The 26,368-nt window shown below is 42.8% G+C and overlaps 1 protein-coding gene across 2 annotated transcripts in view; it reads right to left on the minus strand.

The window, feature by feature from the left end:
- Positions 1 to 14,676: 14,676 nt before the first annotated feature.
- Positions 14,677 to 26,368, minus strand: part of LOC115088337 (vacuolar protein 8-like) — a 95,740-nt gene continuing 84,048 nt past the window's right edge. For both annotated transcript variants that reach the window (XM_029596501.1, XM_029596500.1), the window contains 2 exons: positions 23,326 to 23,451; positions 14,677 to 15,190 (listed from right to left, as the gene is read on the minus strand). In XM_029596501.1, coding sequence (XP_029452361.1) covers positions 15,063 to 15,190; positions 23,326 to 23,451 — 254 coding nt within the window. In that variant the 3' untranslated portion in view covers positions 14,677 to 15,062. The remainder of the gene's footprint in view (positions 15,191 to 23,325; positions 23,452 to 26,368) is intronic.

The following is a 26,368-nucleotide window of genomic DNA, read 5'->3' on the forward strand; positions in this document are numbered from 1 at the left end:
CCTGCCGGCGCACGCAACATATGCCTACTTCGAGCACGCACTAGGGGTAAGTTAAAACTTTTGGGAGGGGGATTAGATTAGGGCTAGGGAGCAGGAAGGTTAGGGAAAGGGTAGGAAGGATAGATTAGGGGGTAGGGAATGGGGGAAGGTTGCGGGCATCAGCACGCGCAAGTTGTACTAATGTGCATCCACTTGCCCGCGCCGACCCGATTTTATAACGTGTGCACCGGCATGCCTATGTTATAAAATCGGGCATCCATGTGTGCGCACTGGGTAGCGCTTGCAAGTTTATAAAATCTACCCCTTAATGAATCTGGTCCATAGAGCCTTACTCAATAAAGATTTTATTTATAGGCACAGAATCAGAAAAAGCACTTTGGGGTAGATTTTTTAAAAAGCGCGCACTACCCGGCGTGCACACATGTACGCCCGATTTTATAACATGCGTGCAGGTGCACGTATGTTATAAAATTGGGGGTCGGCGCGCGCAAGGGGATGCACAATTGTGCACCTTGCGTGCGCCGAGCCCATGCCACCTACCCCTGTTCCCTCCCCCCTACCCCACCTTCCCTTCCCCGCCCTCACCCGCCCTTTCCCCCCTACCTTTTCCTTTTTTTAATCTGGAAACTTACTGAAGTAAGTTGCGCGCACTGGCCGGCTGTTGGCACACGATCCCCTGAACAGTGGCAAATATGGCTGCTGTGCCGGGATCCTGACCCCACCCATGCCCCGCCCTTTTTGCAAGCCCCGGGACTTACACGTGTCCCATGGCTTTACATGCGTCACCGGGCCTTTTAAAAATAGGCCTGGCATGCGTAAGGCTGGTTACATGTGTAAATCCTCCAGGTTTACGGGTGTAACCTTTGAAAACCCGTACCTTTATGAATAAGGTCAGTAGAGTTAATTTGGCATTTTCTTAATGCAAGTCAACCATTTTTAAAAGAAGTACCATAGATGGGGCAATTTGCTGACACTGGTTGCGAGAGCTGACTCTAGAGGTAATTTTAACTTATCCAACCTATCAGCTATACCTATCCAGGTAGGTTTTTTGAATATCCAGCATATAGGGTCATTCATCGTACCATGTGATAATAACAGTAATGCATGGCACGAATGCAAATTTTTGGGATGGGTGGGATTTAGTAAAATGAGGCGCAATATCACACCGTGCAATAGCCTTGTAGATAGTCTCAGAGTCTCTCTCTCTCTTGCCAAGAGAATCAGGAAATGACTGAGAATATTTCCCAGGGGGCAGAGAGGAGAAACACAAGGAATAGTCAGCAGGAATTGGAGAAGAAGCCGAAAGACTCACCTGATGGAGTGACTGAGTGTGAGAGGGAGAGCACAGTCACCCCTGAGCATCAGAGACACTTGAGTGCAGAGAGACCCTTCTAGAGTAATAACCGTGATCTCTAATGCCTTCTGACCTCCACCAGAGGGAGGGGAAAGGGAAGAATTCCTTTCCGTGGGACTCCGGTGGAAAAAGCTTTGGTAAGAAATCACATTTAATATTACACCAGAAATCTCACGCAGTCAAAACTCCATTTCTCTGCAATAAATATGAGAAACATATCAGTTAGGAGAACAATTTAAATATCCACCTAAAAACACACACAACAGAGAAAGCTTTTGCATGCAGCAAAAACTTCATATGCAAGGATGCTCTAAGTTAACATAAAAAAAATACCTACTAGTGAGAGACCATTCTCATGTTCTCAAAGTACAAAAAGCTTTTTAAATAAGTATATGTTAATATCACATTATAAATTCTGCAGAGGAGTGTAGGAAAAGCTTCATTACTAAACATACTCTAGTCTTGCACTAGAAAATCTACACAGGAGAGAGACAATTTACATGTACTGAGTGTGAAAAATGTTTCAGTAGAAATACAAACCACTCAAGACAACAGAAAATGCACACAGGAGAAAACAATTCTCATGCACTGAAAGCAGTAAAAGTTCCACTATGAAGACAGACCTCTCACAACACCGGAAACTCCATACAGGAGAGAGACCATTCTCATATTCTGAATGTGGAAAATGTTTCAGTAAAAAGAACCACTTCTCAAGAAACCAGAAAATCTGTACAGAAGACAGACCATTTACATGTACTGAGTGTGATAAAAGTTTAATTACTAAGTATCTACCAATCTTGCACCAGAAATTCCACATAGGAGAGAGACCATTCTCATGTTCTAAATGTGGTAAATGCTTTATTCAGAACCATATGCTAATATCTCACCAGAAAATTCACACAGGAGAGAGACCATTTACATGTACCGTGTGAGAAAAGCTTCATTACTAAGTATATGCTAACCTTGCATCAGAAAATTCACCCAGGTGGAGAGACCATTCTCATGTAATAAATGTGGAAAATGTTTTGCTAGAAAGATATACCTCTCAGATTATGAGAAAATCCACGCAAAAGAGAGATCATTCTCATGTACTAAATGTGGAAAACGTTTCAATAGGAAAACAAACCTTTCACGATATGAGAAAATCCACATGTTCTGAGTGCAGGAAAAAGCCTCCTTCAGAAGGCAGCCCTCAGAAGACATCAAAAGACACACATTGGTGAGAGACCATTCTCATGTTTTGAATGTGAAAAATGTTTCATTAGCAAGGATACATTAATATCTGACCAGAGAATCCACACAGATGAGAGACCATCCTCATGTTCTGAATGGGAGAAATGCTTTATTAGCGGGCATAAGCTGGTATCTCACCAGATAATCCAATAGGAAGACAAACCTCTCACAACAGCAGAAAATCCACACTGGAGAGAGACCATTCTCATGTACTGAATGTGGAAAATATTTCAATAGGAAGACAAACTTCTCACATCAGAAAATCCACACAGGCGACAAAAGTGGGAGAAACAGGGATGAAAAGGGGAATTGGATTCAGATGTACTGATTCATAGACATTAAGGAAAAAGTGCAGGACTGCTTCTATGGCACAGTCCAAAGCAAAGTACATTCAAGCAGCATTGTATGAATTATCAGGAAGGCTGCTCACTCTTTTAAAAATGTTGCTAGCAGTAATTTTCTTGTGGGTTTGACAGCTGATTGGTTTTGATTTTTAATATTGCTACCCTTAAAATAAAGCTTGGCGGTATCCTGCATGGAGCAGCAGATATTACCATAAGTATCTTGCTGGGCAGTCTGGATGGACCATTTGGTCTTCTGCCATCATTACTATGTTACTATGAAAGAAAGAGAGCATAAACCACCGATCTTAATACAGAGGAATCCAAATAAGATCTGATTTGCCTAAACAGTTTAATCCTCAGATAACTATTTCTCACCAAGAGCATAACATGCTTCTCTAAACTCAAAGTGGAATCTAAATGGATGCCTAGTGATCTAACCTCTTCCTTAGGCAAGTCCTCCACCCCCATCAATTTCAGAGGAACTTCAGTTTTACTATATCCCAAATCGGTTTTCTTAGAATTTAAAACCAGCTTATTCATATTTAACCAACTCTTCAATGAATCCAGGCAAATTCCTAACTACAGATAACATTCCTCCCTATTTGCTCTCAAAGGGACCAAAATGTGGACATCATTTGCATATATATACATGGCAAAAAAAAACCCAGCCTTCTGAATAATTTCACCAACTCTGCTCATAAAAATATTGAACAGAATCGCTGAAATAGGCAACCCTGCAGCATCCCCACAACCCACCTCAACAGCAGCAGAACAATTACCTTGTTTTCTCCCAGTCAAAAAATCTGTAACCATTTCAAAACCACCCCCCTTATACCTAAAGCTTCATACGTCTCAGTAGCTATTGGTGGTCAACCAAGTCAAATGCACATGAAAGATCTAAAAGTACCAACAATGCTCCTTCACCCTTACCAAATAATGGGAGGGTATCATCCATTATTTATTTTTAGGTTTTTATATACCGGAAGTTCCTGTATACAATACATATCACTCCGGTTCACAATTAACAGAGAAAACTATCGCCGGGAAGGCGGTTTACATGGAACATACATGGAACATGGAACATATCGAATAAACTATAATAAAGTACAATCTAATTTAAAACAACTGAAATAAACTTAGGAAATAACTTGGTACATGTAACTGAAGCAAGATGAACATTACATTATTGCTGCAATGCAAGGCTGGATGTTTGTTCTTATTGCTATTAGCTCTCTGGGAAAGCTTGATGGAATAGCCAAGTTTTGAGTTTCGCCTTGAAAGTAATGTGGCATGGTTCAAGACGGAGGTCTGGTGGTAGTGAGTTCCAGAGAGACGGGCCCGCTGTGGATAGAGCACGTTTTCTCAGGGTAGATTTTGCAGGTTGTGTGATCATTCTATTCTGGTATGCCGTTCTGGTTGGTTTGTTAGAAGAGTGTAGTTGAAGTTGTGCAACTAATAATTAGTGCAACTAATAAGGTTTCCGTGCTACGACCACATGTGAATCCAGTCTGGGCTGGATCCAGAAGTTCTGCCAATTCCAAATAATCAGAGATTTGCTTCCAAAACTTTAGCAACAAAAGGGAGATTCGATACAGGTCTGTAACTACTCCATAATCTCAATTTCAATATAGGAGACAACAGCAGATTTACACGACATAGGCACAATGCCCGAATGCAAAACTTCAATCAACTTCTGAAGATATACAACATCCTTTAAATAGCCAAGATGGACAAGTGACAAGGCAAAAATTAGATGAATTAACCTAAGCAATCAGTTGTTTCACCTCCAACAAAGATAACGTATCAAAGTTCTCCATGCAAACATCTCTTGTCCCACTAGAAACCATCTCATTCTTGTCCTCAGCATAATCTATCTTAACTTTGTCCAATTTTCCCACTAGTAATCTACTTTTTCCCTAAAATACTTAACAAAAGATTTGCAATCTGGAACCTCATCAAAAATCGCTTTAGATTTCACCACCCCATAAAGAACTCTTGGATTATATTCTACAGATTTCACCCTGTTCATAAAGGGGCGGATTTTAAGAGCCCTGCTCGCGTAAATCCGCCCGGATTTACGCGAGCAGGGCCCTGCGCGCCGGTAAGCCTATTTTACATAGGCCTACCGGCGCGCGCAGACCCCGGGACTCGCGTACGTCCCGGGGTTTTCGGAGGGGGGCGTGTCGGGGGGGCGGGCCCGGTCGTCGCGGCGTTTCGGGGGCGTGTCGGGAGCGTTTTGGGGGCGGGTACGGGGGCGTGGCTACGGCCCGGGGCGGTCCGGGGGCGTGGCCGCGCCCTCCGTACCCGCCCCCAGGTCGCGGCCCGGCGCGCAGGAGGCCCGCTGGCGCGCGGGGATTTACGTCTCCCTCCGGGAGGCGTAAATCCCCCGACAAAGGTAAGGGGATGGTTTAGACAGGGCTGGGCGGGTGGGTTAGGTAGGGGAAGGGAGGGGAAGGTGAGGGGAGGGCAAAGGAAAGTTCCCTCCGAGGCCGCTCCGATTTCGGAGCGGCCTTGGAGGGAACGGGTTAGGCAGCGCGGCTCGGCGCGCGCCGGCTATACAAAATCAATAGCCTTGCGCGCGCCGATCCAGGGATTTTAGTGGATACGCGCGGCTCCGCGCGTATCTACTAAAATCCAGCGTACTTTTGCTTGAGTCTGATGCGTAAGCAAAAGTAGGCTGATCGCGCTTCTTTTAAAATCTACCCCTAAATATTTCTCTTTTGCTAAAACAATTTCTTTAAAATATATTGTATTCACTTTTAGCCAAGAATTAGTATTCTATTTTGTGGGCAAGCCTGCAGTGCTGTGAGCAGGAGGAAACTGAACATTGGCAGGATCTGGTATTCTCATTTGGACTGAAAGGCAGAGAAGCTGCATTTGGGAAGAAGAGTAAAGAGAAAAAACAAAAAGATCCTTGACCCCCATTTGCAAAAGAACTTCTCATTCTGTGGAAAGGCAAAATACTCTTGAAAAGATGTGCCAACCTGAATTGCAAAGCACAGTGCCTGGCAGGAGAAGTTACTTTACAAAGAAATGTACTCACTCAAACTCTAAGTCCCCGCCTTCCTGCAGTCCACAATGAATATGCATGAGACAGATCTACATACTTTGGAGACCCAGTATATACAAATCTATCTCATACATATTCATTGTGGCAATCCTGAAAACCTGGCTGGCTAGGTATGCCTCCAGGAAAGGGATGGGAAACACTGGTTTATGAGATTGTCGTGTGTGTGATCTTTCCTAATAATCTTTTTGTTTGGTGTCCTAGCCACACTAGATTTTCAGGCTATGTCGTGAGAGGGGGGGGGGGGGGATGAAGATTTTGATGGGAACATTTTTTTAGGGGATCCATGTACACATGTGGATACTTGTGTGCATGCTGAAAAATCTGCTCCATTACTTCTGTGTAGAACGTCTTGTATTAAACGTTGAGGACAAGATCTTGAGCATATGGAAAAACAGAAAAAAATAAACATTATGGACAGTTTATTTTTTCTTTCAACACAATTCTGGGTTTGTGATTTTGTGTAAAAATATTGGTGATTTTTCAACACATAGTACTAGAAAAGTAGGACCAATGATTCTGTGATGTTGGCAGTTGAATTATTTCGTGGGATTGGGTGAATGGAAGGGGTGTTGGGTAGGATAAGGTGCGGTTGGTTTTTTTTTTGTATTTCAAAATTTTTTATTGACTCAGACAGGTGAATGTATACATTACAAAAAAAAAACAAGAGAAGAACAAACGAAAAGCGCTGGTACATAAAACCGTCTAAGTCTGCTTTTCATCATAATATGCACTAAATTAGTTACATAATGTACTATTCAGAATACAGAGCGCATTCCCTACCCACCCCCCCTCCCCCAGCAACGTTGGTACAACAACAATAAAAGGGTAAAGATAAACATATGATACAGATAAAAAAAGACGAGAATGGGTCCATGAAACATTCTCTGCATGCAGTGAAGGGAAAACAATAGGTCAAGGAGCAGAAGTCCGCATACTTTAACATCGCCCAGACATAAGAGAAAAGGATTAGGTAACCCCTTGACAGGGGCCTGGCGAGGTTAAGGTACCCAACCACCTAACATAAGGGGCCCACGTTTTCTGGAAGGCTCCTAGTCTGTCGCAGTGTACGGCCGTGAGGCGACCCAATTGGTAATAGGTGTGCAGGCGCGCCTGCACTTGTGCCAGGCTTGGTGGGTTTTGCTGCTTCCAAAGCTTAGCTATCTCCGAGCGCGCTGCAACACAAACCTGTTGTACTAACCGACTTTGAAACTTATCCAACTCCTCAACAGGTAATGTCAATAAGGCATGCCAAGGTTCTAAGCGAGCAGCCATCTCAAGACCCTCTGTTATCCAAACTCCCAGGGATACCCAAAATCCACGAATCTGTGGACATTGCCACCATACGTGAAAGTAGGTGCCCAACATCCCACATCCCCTCCAACAGAGGTTTGATACAGAAGGGGCAAACCGGTGTAAACGGTCAGGTGTATAATGCCATCTATATAGCATTTTGTGGCAATTTTCCTGCAACCCAGCAGAGATGGAGCATTTAGAAGCATGGAGGAATACAGTGTCCCATTCCTCATCCGACAGTGTCCGGCCAAAATCAGCCGTCCAAGCTGCCTGCTGAGTGAAGGGTCCCTTTTGCCTACTGTTAAGTAGAGCATAAATTTTTGAAATAATACCCTTTAACATAGCGGAATTAAGGCAATAGGACTCAAACAATGAACTGGAAAGTCGGGCAGTGCCCGTCCTAAGCGCCCGTCGCATCAAATAAGAAAGTTTAGCGTATAGTAAAAAATCAACACCTGGTAAACGATATCGTGTGCCCAGTTCCTCCGCTGTCAGTAATTGCCCTTGCGCCACCACATGAGCTACCGTAACTATGCCTGCCGAACACCATCCCCGGGAAGCAGTAGTAAAGGTCGCAGGGGGTAAAACGTAGTCTGTGAATAAATGAGTCAGCAATGTGAGATTACCCTTACCCACTAAGCAGAGCTTCCATTGAGACCATACCTTCAAGGTGGTGTGCAAGGCCAGAGGAAAATAGGAAATCAAACCCCACGTGGAGCGCGGCTGCCATGGCAAAGCCGAGATAGATAACGAACCAATCAGGGCTTGCTCTAATACCACCCACTGAGGAGGGGACTGAACCCTATGTAACACTACCAGGGCCCGAAGCTGCGCCGCAGCAAAATACCAAACCAGGTTAGGAACACTTAGACCCCCTCTGTTTTTAGGGAGATATAAAGTAGTTCTAGCAACACGGGGAGGCCTCCTGCGCCAAATGAATCCAAAAATTAATTGCTGCCAAGATGTGAGGATGGATGTGGGAAGGTAAATGGGTATAGTGGTGAAAAAATATAATAATCTGGGCAGTATATTCATTTTAATTATGGCTATGCGCCCCAACCAGGAATGAGTATCCCGCGACCAGTTATGTAAATTGTTCTTGAGGGTCTGAATTAGTGGAGCATAATTCAAATGAAATAACTGTTGAGAATGCGTTCCAATACGTACCCCCAAGTATTTAACTGCATCGACTGACCACCGGAAAGGATATGTGGCCTGCAACAACTGCACCGTAGAGGGAGATAGATTGAGATTCAGGATTTCAGATTTCTCATAATTAACCTTGAGACCCGAGACCCCCGTAAAGGCTTGTAGCTCTCTCATGATCCCCTCCAGAGACACCAGCGGGTCAGTCAAGGTAAGCATAACATCGTCCGCAAACAATGAGATTTTAAAATGGTGCTCGCCCCTCCGGATGCCCAGTATATCCTGTGCCCCCCGTACCCGGGTGGCAAAGGGTTCTAAGAATAAGGCGAATAACAACGGGGACAGCGGGCATCCCTGCCTGGTGCCTCGCCCAATCGCGAAAGGAACCCCATAACCACCATTAGCCTTTACGCGTGCCTGTGGTTGCTGGTACAATTTAGAAATCCACTGTATAAAGTATGGACCAAAGGACATGCGAGCCAGGGTGTTAAACAAAAAGGGCCAATGGACAAGATCGAACGCTTTTTCAGCGTCAAGTGACAATAACACCGCTGGCGAGCCAATATGTTGGGCTAAGTCCACTATGTCCACAATACGACGGACATTGTCTGCCGCCAATCTGCCCGGCACGAACCCCACCTGGTCGGGATGAACCAGCGAGGTCAGCACACCATTGAGACGAGCAGCAAGAACACGGGCAAAAATCTTTAAATCAACATTAATAAGGGAAATAGGGCGGTAAGACCCGCAGAGAGACGGGTCCCTACCAGGTTTGGCAAGAACCGTTATCCCCGCTATATTGGCGTGGCTATCTATCCGACCGGAGTCACGTAAGGAATTAAAAAAATCTGTTAAGGGCCCCACTAAATGAGTGGCAAAACTACGAAAATACACGCCCGTAAGTCCATCCAAGCCTGGGGCTTTACCCGGCTTGAGAACTTTAATGGCTGCTTGGACCTCTATAGGTGTGATGGGTCGATCAAGCAAGGTCTGTTGGTCCTTAGTCAGAGTGGGCAAGTCGTGCTGGGTTAAGTAAGTCTGTATATCTGCCTCTGAAATTGCCGTGTCACTCGTATACAAGCGAGCGTAAAAATCCGTAAAAGCACACCGAATGTCCTCAGAGGCCGTTACCAATGCCCCATTACCATTACGGACTTTGGCAATTAGCGTCCGAGTCCGTGCCACCCTGAGTTTGTTGGCCAGATATTTCCCGGCTTTGTTCCCACCTTCAAAAAACCGTTGCTTTAAGCACAGCAAGTGGTGACTAACAGCCGCATCATCTAAGGACCGGAGTCGGTCCTTCGCCCGCAGCAGCTTCTGATACACAGCATTGGACCCGTGCTTCATATGTTGCTTGGTAAGACTAGCTATCTCAGCTACCAGCGACACCCGCTCCCGCTCACGCTCCCTATTACAGTAAGCTGATCTGGCAATAAAAAGACCCCTGACAAAAGCTTTGGAACAGTCCCACACTGCAGAAGGGGAGACTCCTACATCCTGATTATTCAAAAAATATTCCTGCAGTTGCTGGGAAATGTGACTTTTAAACTCAATATCTTTCAGCAAGGTGTCATTGAGTCGCCATGGTCGAAAACCTCTGTCGGAATTATCAAAAAGGGCCTCTATCCAAATAGGAGCATGATCCGACCAGGTCAGAGGCTCTATATCAGTCCGCACAACAGAGTTTTGAAAGTGGGAAGCGACAAACAGATAGTCTATGCGAGTATATGAGTTGTGCGAAGCGGAGAAAAAGGTATAAGAGCGGGAGTGCGGGTATCTCTGCCGCCAGATGTCCACCAATCCCCATTTATCCAGGAACTGGCGCCAAACATGGCGCACCCCTTGGGCTGATATGATTTGCGAGGAGCTATCTAACTTGGGGTCTATTGTTAAGTTAAAATCCCCGCCAACAATTAGGGTACCCTCCCCATGAGTAGATAACAACCCATCAAGGTCCTCCAAAAACTGATCTTGAATGGCATTAGGGGCATAGACATTCAAAAGGGTATAGACACTAGTGCCCACCCGTATTTTGAGAAGCACGTATCTACCAGAGGGATCACATTTACTATAAAGGAGATCAAAAATTAAATTATTAGAAATGAGGATACCAACCCCCGTGTATCGGGAGAGCTTAGTACTCGCCGCCCAATAGGCTCTGTCATAAGAGGGAGTCGCTAAAAGACGCGTATGGTGTCTACGAACGTGCGTCTCCTGTATGAAGGCAATCGCAGCATGCTGAGAGAGCAACTCCCTCCTTAGAAGCTGTCTTTTACGGGGTGTATTAAGGCCCTTGACATTAAGGGATATAATACGCGATGTCATCTTTAATTATAAGGAAAGAAGTAACAGCATACAGCCCATGACCCCCTATTTCCCCAGTACACAGCCCAACCCTGCCACAGGGAAGATTCAATAAGGACCCAAACATCAACCAAACCATAGAACGTTGCTATCCCCAAATTTCCTATGTATTTCCGCCAATAACCTGCGGAAAACCCCAACTTCTGGGAGCTTTTGCATCCGAACCGAAGCAGCCAGCAAAAGTACGCTGACCACCGCCCCCTATGTGAATCATATAGAATATACAAGAGAAAAAAGAAATGAGAAAACCCTCTCAAAGTAAATTGCACCTTTACTTAGGCTAAAGCAGTTAGGCAGCTGGAAAACAAACCAAAGTCACACTTGTCCTCACACAGTCAGTGTAAGCGCTGAGTAATATCAAAACTCACAGAACGGTGAAACAAAACCCATGACTATTCAAAACCCCATCAGGTCTGCAAATCGTCCCTCAGCCCTTGTCGGAAGTTGCTTGCGAAGAGGGGCGCTGCTGACGCCGTAGTCGACGACCCCCCTGGGTGGCTCGTTGCCATCTTGGTGCCGGGTCCTTCTGCACGGTAGCCGCCGCCATTTTGGGGACTTGAAAGTGCGTAGGAAGTTGCGCTTGTTTGAAGGCCTCAGCCGCCTCCTCCAGCGTCCGCACCCGATGTGTGATCCCTTGATGTTGGAATTGTAGGCCAAAAGGGTAAGTCCAGCGGTAACGAATCGAGCATTCCCTAAGATTAGAAGTCACGTCACGAAAATCATAACGCTTCTTCAGCGTAATAGGTGCTAAGTCCTGGAAAATTGCTAGTGGGTGATTCTCCCAGTGCACCTCCTTTGCCTGTCTCGCCGCTTCATAGACCAGTGTTTTCTGTAGATAACTGTGAAAACAGATAACAATGTCCCTGGCCCGCTGCTCTTTACGGGGGCCCAACGCCCGATGGGCCCTTTCCAATTTTATCCCCTCCGGCAGCGTAATATTAGCTGTGGGGCCTTCGCTCGAATTATTAAGAACGTGAGCACATATGCGCTGCGCCACAGCCGTGGCATCCACATACTCCTGTGTGTCCGGCACCCCTCGAATTCGGAGGTTACATCGGCGACTACGGTTTTCTAAGTCCTCAAGCTTCTCCGAAATAGAGGACAGTTCCGTGGTTATATATGCGTGCTGTGAGGACATTTGATTTAGTGTTTCGCTGTGGCCTTCCACTCTCACATCGATGTCGTCTACCCTGTTGCCAAGTGAGGAAACTTCTTCTTTTAAGTCCGCGACTGCCGCCATCATCTCATTGCGGAACTTCTTCATATCAGCGCGTAACTCAATGAACCAGGATCGGGCATCAGTTTTAGTAAGTAACTCCGATGTCGTCTGCGAGGGAAAGGAGGTATCGCCGTTCTCCTCCCTATCTGAAGGCTCCGTATCAGCGGTCGCAAGCTCGGCGTCCTCGCGGCCCTCCAGGCCCGGCAGCGATGCCGCTTTATCATAAGCGAATTGCTTAAGATCTGTAGTCTTACGTTTTGTGGCCATAGCAGGGCTTCACTGATAACCCAAACAATGTGAGGTGGAAATGCTAGCACTTTTAAGCAAGAAAAATGCCTTTTTTAGAGGGTTTTCGTGCGATAGGGGACGGCGCTCTGCACTCACGCGTCTGCCTCCATTCGCCGCTCAACAGCGCCCCCCAGGTGCGGTTGGTTTTTAATGAGATTGTTAACTGCTTAGTAAGTAGCTGATTTAGGCAGTATATTAAGTATTTTTAAAATAAAAATGTCTAAAATAAACAAACATGACTTGAGTCCATAATAAAATATGAAGTCCATTAAAATGTGCTCTTGCATTGTGGTTTTCTCAGTCTATACAAGGCTGCTGTTTTTGGAGTACTCGTCTATCACTTGTTTTGCACATATATTTTTTTGTGGTATTCAATGTTGCTCTTTTTTAAGCATTATCATAAATACAGAAAAATATTTGAATTGGCACACATTAGATAACTGAATGTGCAATAATGCCTTGCCAGTGCTTCAAATCATTACTGTACAAGTTTCAAACTTATGACCATTCAACCATTTTTCCGGGTGCTGCCACACATCCACTACGTTCTGTGTTGATAGGATAAAATTCAGCAAAGACAAATGGAAGTTACTACACTACGGCAGGTAATAACTATTTAAGTAGTGGGACTGCAGGAAATAATTGGAGGTTTCAGAAGACCACAAACTTAATATGATCCTGAATGTAGTACTGCTAAAAAAAAAATCATGAAAATCAACCAACAATTACTAAGATGGATTAACAGGAAAATCACATGTGAAGTAGTTCTCATACTCTGCTTATCAAGGGTAAGGCCTCACACTTCCAAGAAGGATGTAGAGATTTTGAAAAAACTCCAGATGGGGTTACAAATTTTAATAGCTAGTATCGATAATATAACCTGCAAGGAAATATTCAAGGGGCTGAGTTTTTACTTAGCCTAGGGAAGACTAAAAGATGACCTGACGGGTGGTGATCAAATATATGTTTGATTACTGCTTATTTTGTTTGTTGTAAACTAGTGCAGGTCAGCCTATTGTTTGAGAAAGGCAGTATAGAATAGAGGTGCATCATTTTTTGTGTTCGTGTTGTTCTTCGTTTTTTGGCCACCATGGAAACTGTCGTTTTTTTTTCGGTTCGGGTCTTTTTTTTTCCGTGAAAAATCGATTTTTAGTTAGTGCACGCTAACTTCCCATTAGTGCGCACTAACAAAAACTGTTAGATTTTGTTACTTTTTGTTAGTTTTTTTTAGTGTGCACTAACGGGAGCTAGCGCGCACTGACTCCCGTTACTGCGCACTAATTGGAAAAATGAATTTTTGCAAAAAAATGGGAAAATCCTGATCTTTTTCAGGCTCCCTGAAACATGCCGAATTGGACAATTTTGTTGAAATTTTCCAATTCGGCAAAAATGAATGCACATCTCTAGGATAGAAGGGTAAAAACATAAAATGGAGTTAAAAAAGAGATTGGTGATAGACTGTTTTCTGTTTTTACTGGAAATAGGACAAGTAGGAAGGGTCTTAAATTGCAATTGGAGGGTAGTGCGGCCATAGAACACGTTACTGAAGTAGGTGGTGGAATTTCCATCAATGGCAGTTTCTAAAAGATGGTTAAACATTTCTCCAGGATGAGTTTGATCTGTGGATTCTGCTGAAAAACTGGGGTCAAGAGGTTTTAGAATAAATGATTTGATGAGGTCCCCTTCATCCCATGATATCTCCCATGAGCAATTTGATAATCGATCAGTGTTTTTAAAGGTACATTCCCTATGTGTCATCAGTCTTCATGGCGAAGCTTAAGTGACATGCGCATTGGTGTTTTATGTTGAAAATCAGAAGTTAAACTATTTCAGCTTAGATTCCAATGATAATATTAAGTTCTAGATACTGTATAAATCTGAAAATATCTGGAGGTATTTATTCAGAAATACTATGGAAGAAGTGCTCCATTTTCTATACCTATGAACTAGTTTCTTTGCCATTGAATGTAAAACTTTTTAAAATTTGATATCCTATTTTGTGCAGTGGCATAGACTAAGACAGAAAAGTAGAACATGACAATTTTAAAAGTGATGTATACTTGCATACACATTGGTAAAGTGCAGTCACTCACGTAAATCTCATGTACCAAGTGTGTGTGTGTTCATATTGCCTTTATGGAAATCTTTCCTAAATGTTTAAAAAGTTACTGGCAAAAAATGAGAATTTCTGTTTTAAAAAAAAAATGTAAGGAGCTAATGTTCAGGCTGGAATGTTCTGTCAGACATGCACAACAATTTGGATTTAAACAGCACCATTATCCATGCTACATCCAAATGTTCTTTATCATTCCAGCACTGTAAAACCAGAGATGCAGACGTCTTTGGTGTTGCTCATACTTTTTTGTAACCGGATAACATTCTGGTTCCTGAGGGGAAGAAGGACTAATGTTGCTGTTATCCAATTACACGTGACTTCACTGAAACGCACAAGATAGTTTCAGTACTTGTCAAGGATAATACAAGTAGTTGGGGGACAGTGCTAACACATTCCTGGACACGATTGCCACTATGACTTACAAACCAATCTTTCAGAATATATTGAGTTACATTATTAAAATATCAGTGCAGTGTAAAACAGAATGACGATCAACATCACTCACCATTTCTAAAAAAAAAAAATAATAATAACAATAAATTTCAGAAGCAAGTCTAGTAATAAAGGTTTAAAAAGTCTCCACAGGTATAAAGCCCTATGATATAAAGCAAGAGCAGATAAGGGAATAACTACATTCAGTGTAAACTCTCTGTGTGGCTAATAGCCATCTTGAGTAGCTTCTGAGTTTCTTCTGTCTGTTGCTGAACTCTGTTAAGTTGCTCCGCCAATGGACTCTGGCTAATGGCAGACGAAAACTCTGCATCTGAGAAAAGAATACAAGTAACTTTGGTGGTCCACATTCAAATGGAAGAAACATTTCACTTTGTGTGAATTAATCACATTAAAATTACCTCCTATCCTCCCAAGCTTTCAGGAATCTCTGTACAGTATATGCAAAATCTGTTCGCAGCATTACAAATGACTAGTCTTAGTGGTGGGGGGGAGGAGGGGGTTAAAAAGAAAACAAGCAGGACTGGCTCACAGTAGTTCAACAGCAGAGACAGAAGACTGGCGTTATATTCCTGGGCTTGGCTCTAACTCCCTGGAGTGAGGGATGATGTAGATGCAGCAGAGAAGGATTTCCAGCAGTTACTCAATGGCGAAACCTACTGACTTGAATTAGCGTGCACACAAACGGAGTTCCAGACGGACTCGTGGCCTGTGGCTCCTGGCCAAGGACCATCACTTACCGTCTGGTCTAGAATGTACAGGATGTTATAAAAACAAGGGAAATACCCAGGTAGTTGGGAATGACTGTTTGGGCTCTTTTGGGTAATGATGCTACAATTCTGATTTAGCTAGAAGCCCAAATGGAAGAGCAGAAGATTGCTATGCCAAAAGGAAATACAATAGTAAAATGATCACAAATTTAATACAGGGAATATCACCAACATTGCACACATAGGGGTTGAATTAGGTTGAAACTTATGAGAAATAGCTCCAGCATATGATTCCTTCCTATGTCGTGTCAATTTAGCTTCATTCCCTGCCTGGCTCAGGGGTAGATGACACCATTTCTGAAGTACCACAAACAGGCCTGGTTTTCAGGATATCCATAATGAATATGCATGAGCTAGATTTTTTGTACAATGGAGGCACTACATGCACATCTATTGCACACATATTCATTGTGGTTAGCCTAAAAACCAGGCCTGTTTGTGGCACTCCAGGACCTGAGTTGCCTACTCCTGGCCTAGCTGGTGCTTCTTCTCTCAGCCCAGACATGCATATTTCCCTGCACATCTTCTTTCCCCTTAATATGGATTTCTTAATCAGGGCTGATAAACTCAAAAAGGTAGATTTTAAAAGGGCTGCACGTATCTTGCTGTGCACTAAAATCGGCACTTTGCTACAGCTTCCTGTTAGGCACAGGAGTCTGGTGAACATTGGGGGGGGGGGGGGGGGGGGGGCGGAGAGAGAGAGTCTTTATAGGGCTCAATCTGATACTCTATATATGGACCATTGTAAGGGGGAACTTTCATTTGCGGTGAGTTTTCAAGAAGTGAGTTGGGGTTAGAGGGGGTGGTGTTATAGACACATTCAGAGGCAGCCATTGTAAAATTCACATCATTAAAATGTTTTTGACTGTATAAGTGATGAAAATTCTAAAAAGAGGAGTTGATTTGTACACCGCAGTCTCTGCTAGATGCACTGTAGAAATCAACTCCTTTTCATCGCTTATAAGGGTCTAAAATTCTTTACTGACATACGTGCGCCGGCTGAGGAAAATTTGGAGTCCTGTCCCCACCTCTGGAACGCCCATGCCCTGCCCCTTTTCCGCCTACTTTTTCTGGGCGCGCGTCCCTCAATGTACACGCGCCCTTCCCAGCTATTTAAAATTCACATAACTCCCGCTCGGGCCACTTACTTCACATATGAGGTCATTTTTGCGTGCGCAAGGCTTTTAAAATCTACCTTAAAGCCAGCAAGCCCACCTCTTACTGAACCAAGATGAGTGGATGAAAGGTTTGTCTTCACAGATTTGTAAACTGAATTATGAACACTTGTGAAGGATGTGTGAATGGACAGCCTAGACGATCCGTGCTCACAGGTATCAAACTTGTGCTAATCCAACTCCATTGGGTGCGTGTTACAATGCATCCAATGTATGAACATGTTTTCTATATCGCTTATTGAAGGAGAGGTTCAAGCACCAGTGGCCATCATAGGAAATGGAGGTGAAATGGAGGCTCAAAAGGCCTTTGAGAAAATGCATTTCTTTTCTGAGAGGGTGACACATCTGGAACAAATTTTCATGGGAAATACTAGGAGAAACCATAGTGACAGCATTTAAGCATGCTTGGGAGAGAGAAAAAGGGTCTGTAGTCCCAGCACGCGCAAATGGACGTGCTGATTTTATAACAAAATCCACCACCACGCGCACAGTCTTGCGCGCGTGAATGGGAGGGGGGGGATTTAGTAGATGCACATGGCGACGGACTAGGCCTTTTCTCCAGTCCGCTCCAATAAAGGAGCAGACTTCCTAAATCCCCTACCTAACCTGCCTCCCTTTCCCCTATCTTCCTCGCCCCTCAAACCCCGATAACGAACCTATTTTTCTTTGTTTTAAAACTTAAGACGTATCTGGAGGCAGAACTAGAAGACTGGGAGAGGTGGAACAACAGTGGGCCAAACTGAAAGGTGCAATCACAACAGCAATAAATCTATATGTTAACAAAGTAAACAAAAGTAAGAGGGAAAAGAAACCAATCTGGTTCTCAAAGGAGGTAGCTGACACGAGAAAAGCAAAAAGAACAGCGTTCAAGAAATATAAAGAATCCCAAGAAGAGGAACACATTCCTTATTTTTTAAATTCTGTTTTACTTAACATGCAGGCAGCATGACTCATTTGAAATCTTCTTTGCATACATTTACACTTAAGAGGCGATTATGGGAGGTCAGGTGGGCAATGAACTGAGATAGATGCGAGTCTATTCAGCTCCGGGTGCCACCCCCATAAAATCTAATCTTTTATGCCCTACGGACCTCGTGCTGCAGAAAAACAGATTTTTTTTGGTGACACAAACCAGTCTGCACATCCTTTGTGAGCTGCTGGGCCTGCAATGACCACGTGCACGAGTAAGAAAATTTTTCTCTCTCTAAGGCCTGGTGATTCCAAAATGGCTGACGTCCATGCAGATAGTACTATCGGGGGAATGGATGACAACGTTTTAATTTAAAAGTTAACCATGTTGGTGACTACAGCCTTAAAGGCAGAATTTCATAAACTGCACAATAAATGGGAGAGATAATTGCTAGTGTTGAAGAAATTGGTAAGTGAGTGGACCCTGAGCAACGTTATGTCTCTCAAATGGATGCTATTGTTGCAATTCCACTGCAAGCATTAGATCAGAAGCATGCGGAGATACATTTTGAATTGAAGATTTAGAAAAACAATCTAGGCATAATAAGCATCTAACAGGCCTACTGGAATCTATAGCAGAGGGGAATCTAGCCCCATGTTGGAAACATGGTTACAGACACAGATAGAACTGCATGGTAAGCTGGTTATCAAAAGGCTAATTGGCTTGGAGTGCGGATGCAAGCTAATATCAGGCCTAGAGTTGTGATTGGCACTATTCTAAGGTTACCAGAAGACAGGGCTGACCTTTGAAGATTATAAAAAAAAAAAAAGTCAAATGTTCCAGGACTTTTGCACCAAAGTTTACAACCAACGTAGAATGTTTTTGCAAGAATGGTCTGCTCTGTTCAAATGGAACATTAAGTTTAGTCTGGCTAAATGGGCAGATTAAAGTTTTGGATACAGCTGCTGAAGCCTCAATGTATTTTGACGCAAATTTCGAAGAACGCTGAGGGCTTGCCCTTGTGTTTCTCTGCAAATGGCCTAGAATGCATTGTTTTTGTTCCTCCCTACGATTCTTTTTCAGCTGTTGAGAGTGTACAGTTAAGAGTGGTCTGAAGTGGCTCATCCAAACTTCGGTGTAATAGATCACAATTTGTGTATTTTCAACTTCCTTTGTGAAGCATTCGTATATCATGGAACTGATACATTTATTTGATGCTTTGGACTCTTTTTTTTTTTTTTTGCAACCATTGGTCAACTAAAACTTTATTAGTGGTCCTGTGGGAATATGTACTATACTGGGGTGGCACCAGAGTGTCTAAAAGCTGAATTTTAAAAGCCCTAAGCACCAAAGCTGGGAGATATGCACAGAAGTTGGGCCAGTGCGCACCACGTGAATTTTAAAAAGTAAGCGAGTACCCGCTATCTCCCAGTACGTGCACAAATTTGTTTTTACGAAAAAGGGGCGGGGCATAGGCATTCCTAGATTTCTCAATGAAATCTGCACGTAAGTATTTATGCACACAAATGCGCACTGGAGTCCCCTACCACATAACTTTATTTAAATAGATGGAGTGTAAGTCATAAACCAAATCAATTAGGCTAGATATCAGGTTTTTAAGGGTTGGGACTAACAGGATAAAAGGAAGGCTATTTAACTAGGGGGGGGGTTAAGAAGTCACTGTGAACAAACTGAGGAAAGTGTTAATTGCGCCAGCGTGCATCTCTTAAAATCCCATTTTATGTGTTAGAGGCGGAATTCGCGCACACATGTCCATATAAAATTAAACGCACACGCGTACAGATTGTTTTATATCATGCAAGCATATACGCGCATGTGTTATAAAATGTTGAGGCTGATGAGAATCAGGAGTGTGTTCACCTTGATACTCAGATTGGGAGTCTGTCACAAATAAAAGTAGCCCCAATTTGCAGCGGCATTGCCGTGGGTTAAAGGAGAGTGGAAAGTTATGTCGCATATTTTGCCCTGAAGCAGCCATCGAGTGAAACGCTGACAGCGTCGACTTTTTGCTTTTTCAACTCAACAGCAAAGGGGCAGCGAGTTCTGAGATAAGTTCTTCATTTTTATCCAATAAAATACATTTTGTGTTAAAAAGTGTTTGGAAATAAAAGTTAGAAGGTTGGTTGGAGGTTTTTCAGACCGATGATTTAAAAAACCTATTCACACGTTGTTAGGTTCAGTTTGAGCCATACGTGTGGGTTCTGAGATCTTTTCCTCCTTATTTTCAAAAATGGTATTGCTCACATTATGTTAAATTAGTTAGGAAATTCATTGCGGTTTATTCTTTCAGTTTCAATTGCCTTCTGCCTTTGTGGTTTGATTTTTCTATGAAATGGATACTTCCATTAGCGCGAGCTAGCAAACGCACGTACATGTGTGCCTGCACGGCTGTTTAAAAGTTACAGTCTTAGTGGGGAAACCTCTATTCCTGATGGTATTTAGTTATCTGGTTTGTTCAGGCTCTGGATGGTTTCAGGATTTTTATGAGTAGGGGATCAGAAGGCGGAAAGATATGGGGAAGAGGAGAAAAGGAAAGTAATGTGGGTGTGAATTTGGGCAGCGTTTGGGGTATGTGGTTTGAGAGGGCATTGCCTATTGCATAAAGGTGGTTTCCACTGAGTTCCCTTTGGGCATTTTGTTTGCTAGTGGCTGCTGTTGTGGCTGGGAAGCGTCTATTAGCGTTTGTGGTAATTCACCAATTAACTTTAATTGTTAGTAACAAGTGTTATAAGCCACCTTAATTATATTACTTGGAATGTGGCTGGCTTAAATTCACCTATCGAAAGACAAAAAGTACTGAGCAATCTGTAACCTTTCTACAAGAAACTCACTTCACTGATATCGAGCACAAGAAACTGAAAACGAAGAAGGTTTCTCAGGTTTTCTTCTCCTCTGGAGCTGGAAAAAAGCATGAGTGTGAAGTCTTAAGTTTGATACATATGTCTGTGCCCCTTCAGATGATAAATACTATTGTGGATTATGAAGGTTGATATGTAATAATGGGAGGGAAAGTATACCATAGGTCTCTTGTGTTAACTTCATTTTATGCTCCTACCTCTTATTCTGTAATGGGGAACTTTGTCATAGATCTATTACAAGTTCATGGGAGTCCATATATAGTAGGAGGAGATTTCAATTGTGTGGTGAATCCTATTTTGAATGCTCCCGGAAATCCAAATAGGAAAAGCATGGGGGTCTGATAAAGGGGTCCTTTTTGTGACTAAGCCATTATAGTTGGTGGATGTTTGGCGCCTCTTCAATCCTACAGATAGTGATTTCATGCACCTCTCTAGGGCCCATAGAACTAAATCCCACAGATTATATTCTTTTTCATGTAGTAAGTGCAGCTAAAATAGAACCCCTGATTAGATGTTCCCTGGAATCGGATCTTCATTTGGATGGGGATAAACTGTGGAAGATGCCCTTATGGCTACATGAAGATGATGAATTTAGGCATTACCTACGAGAGAAATGTGAATGATATGTAGAGCATAATGCACCTCACACCTAAGTCAACCAATTCTTTTTTGGGATGCTGCCAAGGCAGTGCTCCATGGCTTATCATTAGTTATGTTGCAAGAAAGAAAATAAGTAGGGTAAAGATATTTTAACTCTAGAAGCTAAGTTAGAAACTCTGAAGCATTCATTTTCTTTAATTAACTCTACTTTAGTAAGGGAGAAATTTCTTGCCACTCAATGTCTGTTGAATAACTTGTTGCATAGTAGGGTGCCAAGATCTCTACAATCTTTGAAACATAAGCTCTTATTTTATTTTACTAAGCCAGGCTAAATCTCACAGTAGATCCATTTTTTCCCTATGATTAAACTCTCTACTGGGAATGCGTGTTGCACTTGAAAGAGACTGGCGCAGCATTGAAAAAATATTTATGAAACTTTATGTTCTTCAGAATTGGAATACTTGGCAAACAGAGGGCGTTTCATGAGAAAATTATGCCTACCTAAGTTAACACAGGCCCAAACTAAATTCTCCCATCACTTTCCATGAGGTGGCACATGTGGCTGGCTCTCCCTCCTCTCTGAAAGCCCCAGGGCCAAATGGGTTGAATTCCACTTTTTATAAAATTCTTTCTAAGACGACAGCAGAGCCTTTGAGTAAGGTGTTTTTAGATATGGTGGAACAGAGATATATGCCAGCAACTATGCAAGAAGCTATTTCTCTCAATCACAAGCAAGGGAGAGATCTTTTAGATCCTGCCTCATAGAGGCCTATATTTCTTCTGAATCAAGATGTTACAGTTTATGCGAAAATCTTGGGAAACAGGTTATAGTATATTGTACCATCTCTAGTTGCCAGTTCCCAAGTTGGTTTTGCAGATGGGTATTGATCCCAAGTTGGTAGCAATTGTGAAGGTGCCTCCTATTGGTGATCCTTTGATTATGGGTTTAGATGTAGGGAAAACCTTTGATAGGGTTTCTTGGTCTTTCCTTTTTTCCACTCTGCAAAGTATGGATTTTGAGGGCAACATATTGCAGTTTCTGACTGCTAGGATCTTGGTAAATGGGTGCTTTTTGGAGCCCTTTTCTCTGCAGACAAAAACCATGTAGGCTAGGATGTTGTTGCCTTTTCTCTTTAGTGTCTCTTTAGAACCCTTATTGTTGGCACTGGCGCAAGAGCCAAAGATAATGGGTATTCCCCTTGGTGATTCATAGCTCAAGATCCTTTTGTTCACTGATGATGATCTGCTTTTTTTATATAATGCAAAGCAATAATTACCTGTAACAGAGATTTTTACATTATATGGATCTTTTTCAGGTTTCAAGTTGGAGAAGTCAAAAGGTTTAGATGCCACTGGAAATTTAGCTTTGAGTTGGCCACAGTTTCTGCTTCAATGGGCTGTGGACAAACTTGAGTATTTGGGGATTTGGATACCTTGTAAATTCTAGTCTCTATGCAATGAATATACCTTCAATGGTGAAATTTTGTTTAACAAAAGATAGTTGGATGCATTTTCCTCTCTCTTTTGGGTAGGGCAGCTCTGGTAAAGATGGTTTTATTTCCCAAGCTTCTTTATTTACTAGTTATGTTGCCCATTGTATTAAGATGAAGACATTGCAGACATTGAGACTGTGCTCACAGTTTCTATAGAATGGTAAGAAATTTAGGATAGCCTTATGGCATTTAATGCTTTCAGTGATGGAGGGACAAACTTTTAATTTTAAATTTTACAAAATGGCTGCTTTATTGGGTCCTTTGATTGGCTGTGTGGTACTAGTAACTTCACAGACATAACACTGCTTTTCTGTAGTTCTTCCTACTTAGTATCATCCTGATACTGAGGAACCACAGGAAGCAGCATGAAAAAAAAATCTTGATGGCGGTCAAGTTAGGAAAACAGATGCTCAATTTACAATTCATTTCCCTAACCTGTGGCTGTGCGTGGGTTAGGAAAATGGACGCTCGTTAATTGAGTGTCCGTTTTCCTGACCGGCACACAGCCACATCTTCTGGGTGCATGGTGCCATGGACTTGCTAGGGACGCACAATTTATCCCAATTCACTTTTGCCTTGTACTCAGGTGTGACTTGGAGAATATCGATTGGTGTTACTTGCCTTCACTCAGGGTACAGAGAGTAGATATCCCCAGCTGCTGGAAGCGAAGCTCCTGGTGGCTGAGGAAATTCATAAGGTAGTGCTGAACTGCTTCCATTTGACATTTCATCAGAGAGACCATTTTTCCTGCAACAACAAAATTACAAAATAAAATTGAAGCACACAATGTTACCCCCCCCCCCCCTTTTTTTTTTTTAAACTGAAGGTTTACTAACATCCCCTACTGTAGCTTGCAACTGTGAGACTGCCAACTGGGGCACCAACTGAGATGGTTGCTTTGGAAACGCAGACACCAGTTAACTATCAATAGCTACAAACCTGTAGACGAATATGAAACATCGACCTAAAAAAACGAAGACTCCATAACCCAATACTAAAATGTTGAGCCAGCTAATGAATATTAATTTACAACTTTTTCTTTTTTTTTTAGATCTTTCAAAATATATCTAGCATTGTTTCAAAGGGCTAGATGAGGAGAAAATCCTTCATAGATAGAGGGCTCTATCTATGTAGAAAATTAGGATAAAAAGAGATTTGTACATAGTTTGAGAAAACGTTTTAGCTACTGTCTTAAAGAATAATTATTTCACTGCTTTCTAAATGGAAACATTAGGAAAATGGCCCGGCTCTAACTTCATGTAAACAGAGGTATTTTTTAAGTGACTAGACAGGGGCATGAGCTTCTCAAAGAGTGGTCACACTCAATGAAATTCAATCTTTGCAATCCTAGAGACGCAATTATTAGTTTCCATAGGAATTGAGTAAAAACAAGGGTGTTGTACAGTGCCATCCTATAAGTTTCTGATTATCAATTCAGGGATCAGTCATGGTAGCCAAAAGAAATGCCAGATTGTCCCCACCAATATTACAAATCTGCACAATTTTAACAGATGCTCTCTTTCTCTCCAGCAGAGACCACGCTCTCTCTGGCATATTCTGTAAAAAGTGGAAATCCTAGTGTACTGTGACTGTTTCTGGTAACTTTTAAGGAGCATTAATGTTAGAAGAAGGTAAGACTCATTTATGTTGACCTTTATATGACTCAGATGTTACATATTTTAAATTTGCATAACCGCTATTGTCTATCTTTACATGGTCATCCTGTGATATAATGCCTGTCCATGGGAGAGACTACAAAAAAGAAAGAATATTTTGCCAATGTACAGAACTTGCCCTATCACCAAGTACTCTATGGGTTGAGGCATTCAACAGGAAATGTTTGTTAACAAAGACATCTTCCAGTTTTGTCTAGAAATAACTTGTGCTCGAGCTGAGCCTCTGGTAGATTTGTGTTTGAGTTTTCTTTCTGTTGGGGACAGCAGAGCTTTGGCATTGCTGACCCAGGGTTACTAGAGAATTGGATTGAGGAAGAGCATGCAATATGATTTAGTTGTATTTCAGCAAAGCTTTTGATACAATCCCCCTCAGGAGGCTTGTGAATGAAATGAGAAGCTGGGTGTGAGCGCCAAGGAGGTGGCGTGGATTACAAATAGGTTGACTGATAGGTTGACAATGTTTAATGGTAAATGGAACTGTGACGAGAGAAAGCTTGAAGAATGGTCAAACGTTTGGCAGCTGGGATTCAATGCCAAGAAGTGCAGAGTCGTGCATCTGGGATGGTGAAAGACTGATCTGCATGAACCTAAAGAGGCGTCTTGGGGCATAGTGTCTGGCGATCTGAAGATGGCGAAGCAATGTGACAAGGCAATAGCCAAAGCCAGAGAAATACTGGGCTGCATAGAAGAATAAACAGTAAGAAAAAGGAAGTGATAATGCCCTCGTACAGGTCATTGGTGAGACCTCACCTGGAGTACTGTGTTCAGTTCTGGAGCCCGTATCTCAAAATGAATAGAGACAGGATGGAAATGGTCCAGAGAAGGGTGATCAAAATATTGTAGGGTCAGAATCGGAAGACTTATGAGGAGAGGCTGAAGGATCTAAATATGTATATCCTGGAAGAGAGGATGTGCAGGGGAGATATGGTAAGGACCTTCAGATATTTGAAAGGTTTTAATGATGTATGAGCTTCAAACCTTTTCTGATGGAAAGGAAACAGTGGAACTAGGGGTCATGAAATAAAACCCAGGTTGGGGGTGGGGGGGGGATGACTCATAACAAACGACAGGAAATATTTCTTCATGGAGAGGGTACTGGATGCCTAGAATGCCTTCTAGAGGAGGTGGTGAAGATAAAAACAGTTGAATTCAAAGGGGCATGGGAAAAATACTATGGATTCCTAAAAGACAGAAGATGGAAATAAAGAAAAGGATGAAAGAGGGTAACTTGCTGGTCTGGTGGTTACTATTGTTAACCAAAAAGCCTTAATGCTTTTGATGCAACTGCAACATTGCTCTCTGCTTCAATGACAGGGGGAAAAGGAGAATTGGATTTAGACAACAACCAATGAAGGCCCTGGCTTTTAAGGTCTGGGGAACTGATAAGCATGGATGTAACCTACATGAAGCAACAGTTACTACCCTTAATAGAAGGCATGGGATTACTATCCTTAACCAATAAGCCTTGATACTTTTGACTCAACCTCTGCTTTGATGGGGTGGAGGGAAGAGGAATTGGATTCAGATTGTTAAACTCAGGGCCCATGTTGGTTATAGTCTGGGCTACTGATATGCAGACCTAAGGGAAAAAGCACAGGACTGCTTCCTCCCTCTTTAGCCACCCACTTGATGGCTTCATGAGACAATGAGGGTGGCCCTATTGAGCCCTGCCTCTCTGCCAACTCAGTGCCTCTCATCGAGTCACCTTGGCTCTTTGCATTGGCCCACCTTGCCTTGGTATTGTGTGGCGCCTATGGCCTTCTTGCCTCACCTTGCATTGTCTTGTGGCCTTTCTTGGCCTCCTTGCCTATGGCCTTTGGACCTTCTAATCTCATTCTGCCTTGCTAGTGGTCAGCTTAGGCCTCCTTGTCTGTTTCTCCCTTGCCTTGTTTTACATGTACCTTGTTTTGCTTTAGTTTCTTTTTTGCCTGTGTTTGTATATTCTTTGCCTCATTCTCGTGGTCCTGTCCAAACCTAGTCTTGTCTGT

The sequence above is a fragment of the Rhinatrema bivittatum genome, chromosome 3, assembly GCF_901001135.1.
Source record: "Rhinatrema bivittatum chromosome 3, aRhiBiv1.1, whole genome shotgun sequence".
Lineage (NCBI taxonomy): Eukaryota > Metazoa > Chordata > Amphibia > Gymnophiona > Rhinatrematidae > Rhinatrema > Rhinatrema bivittatum.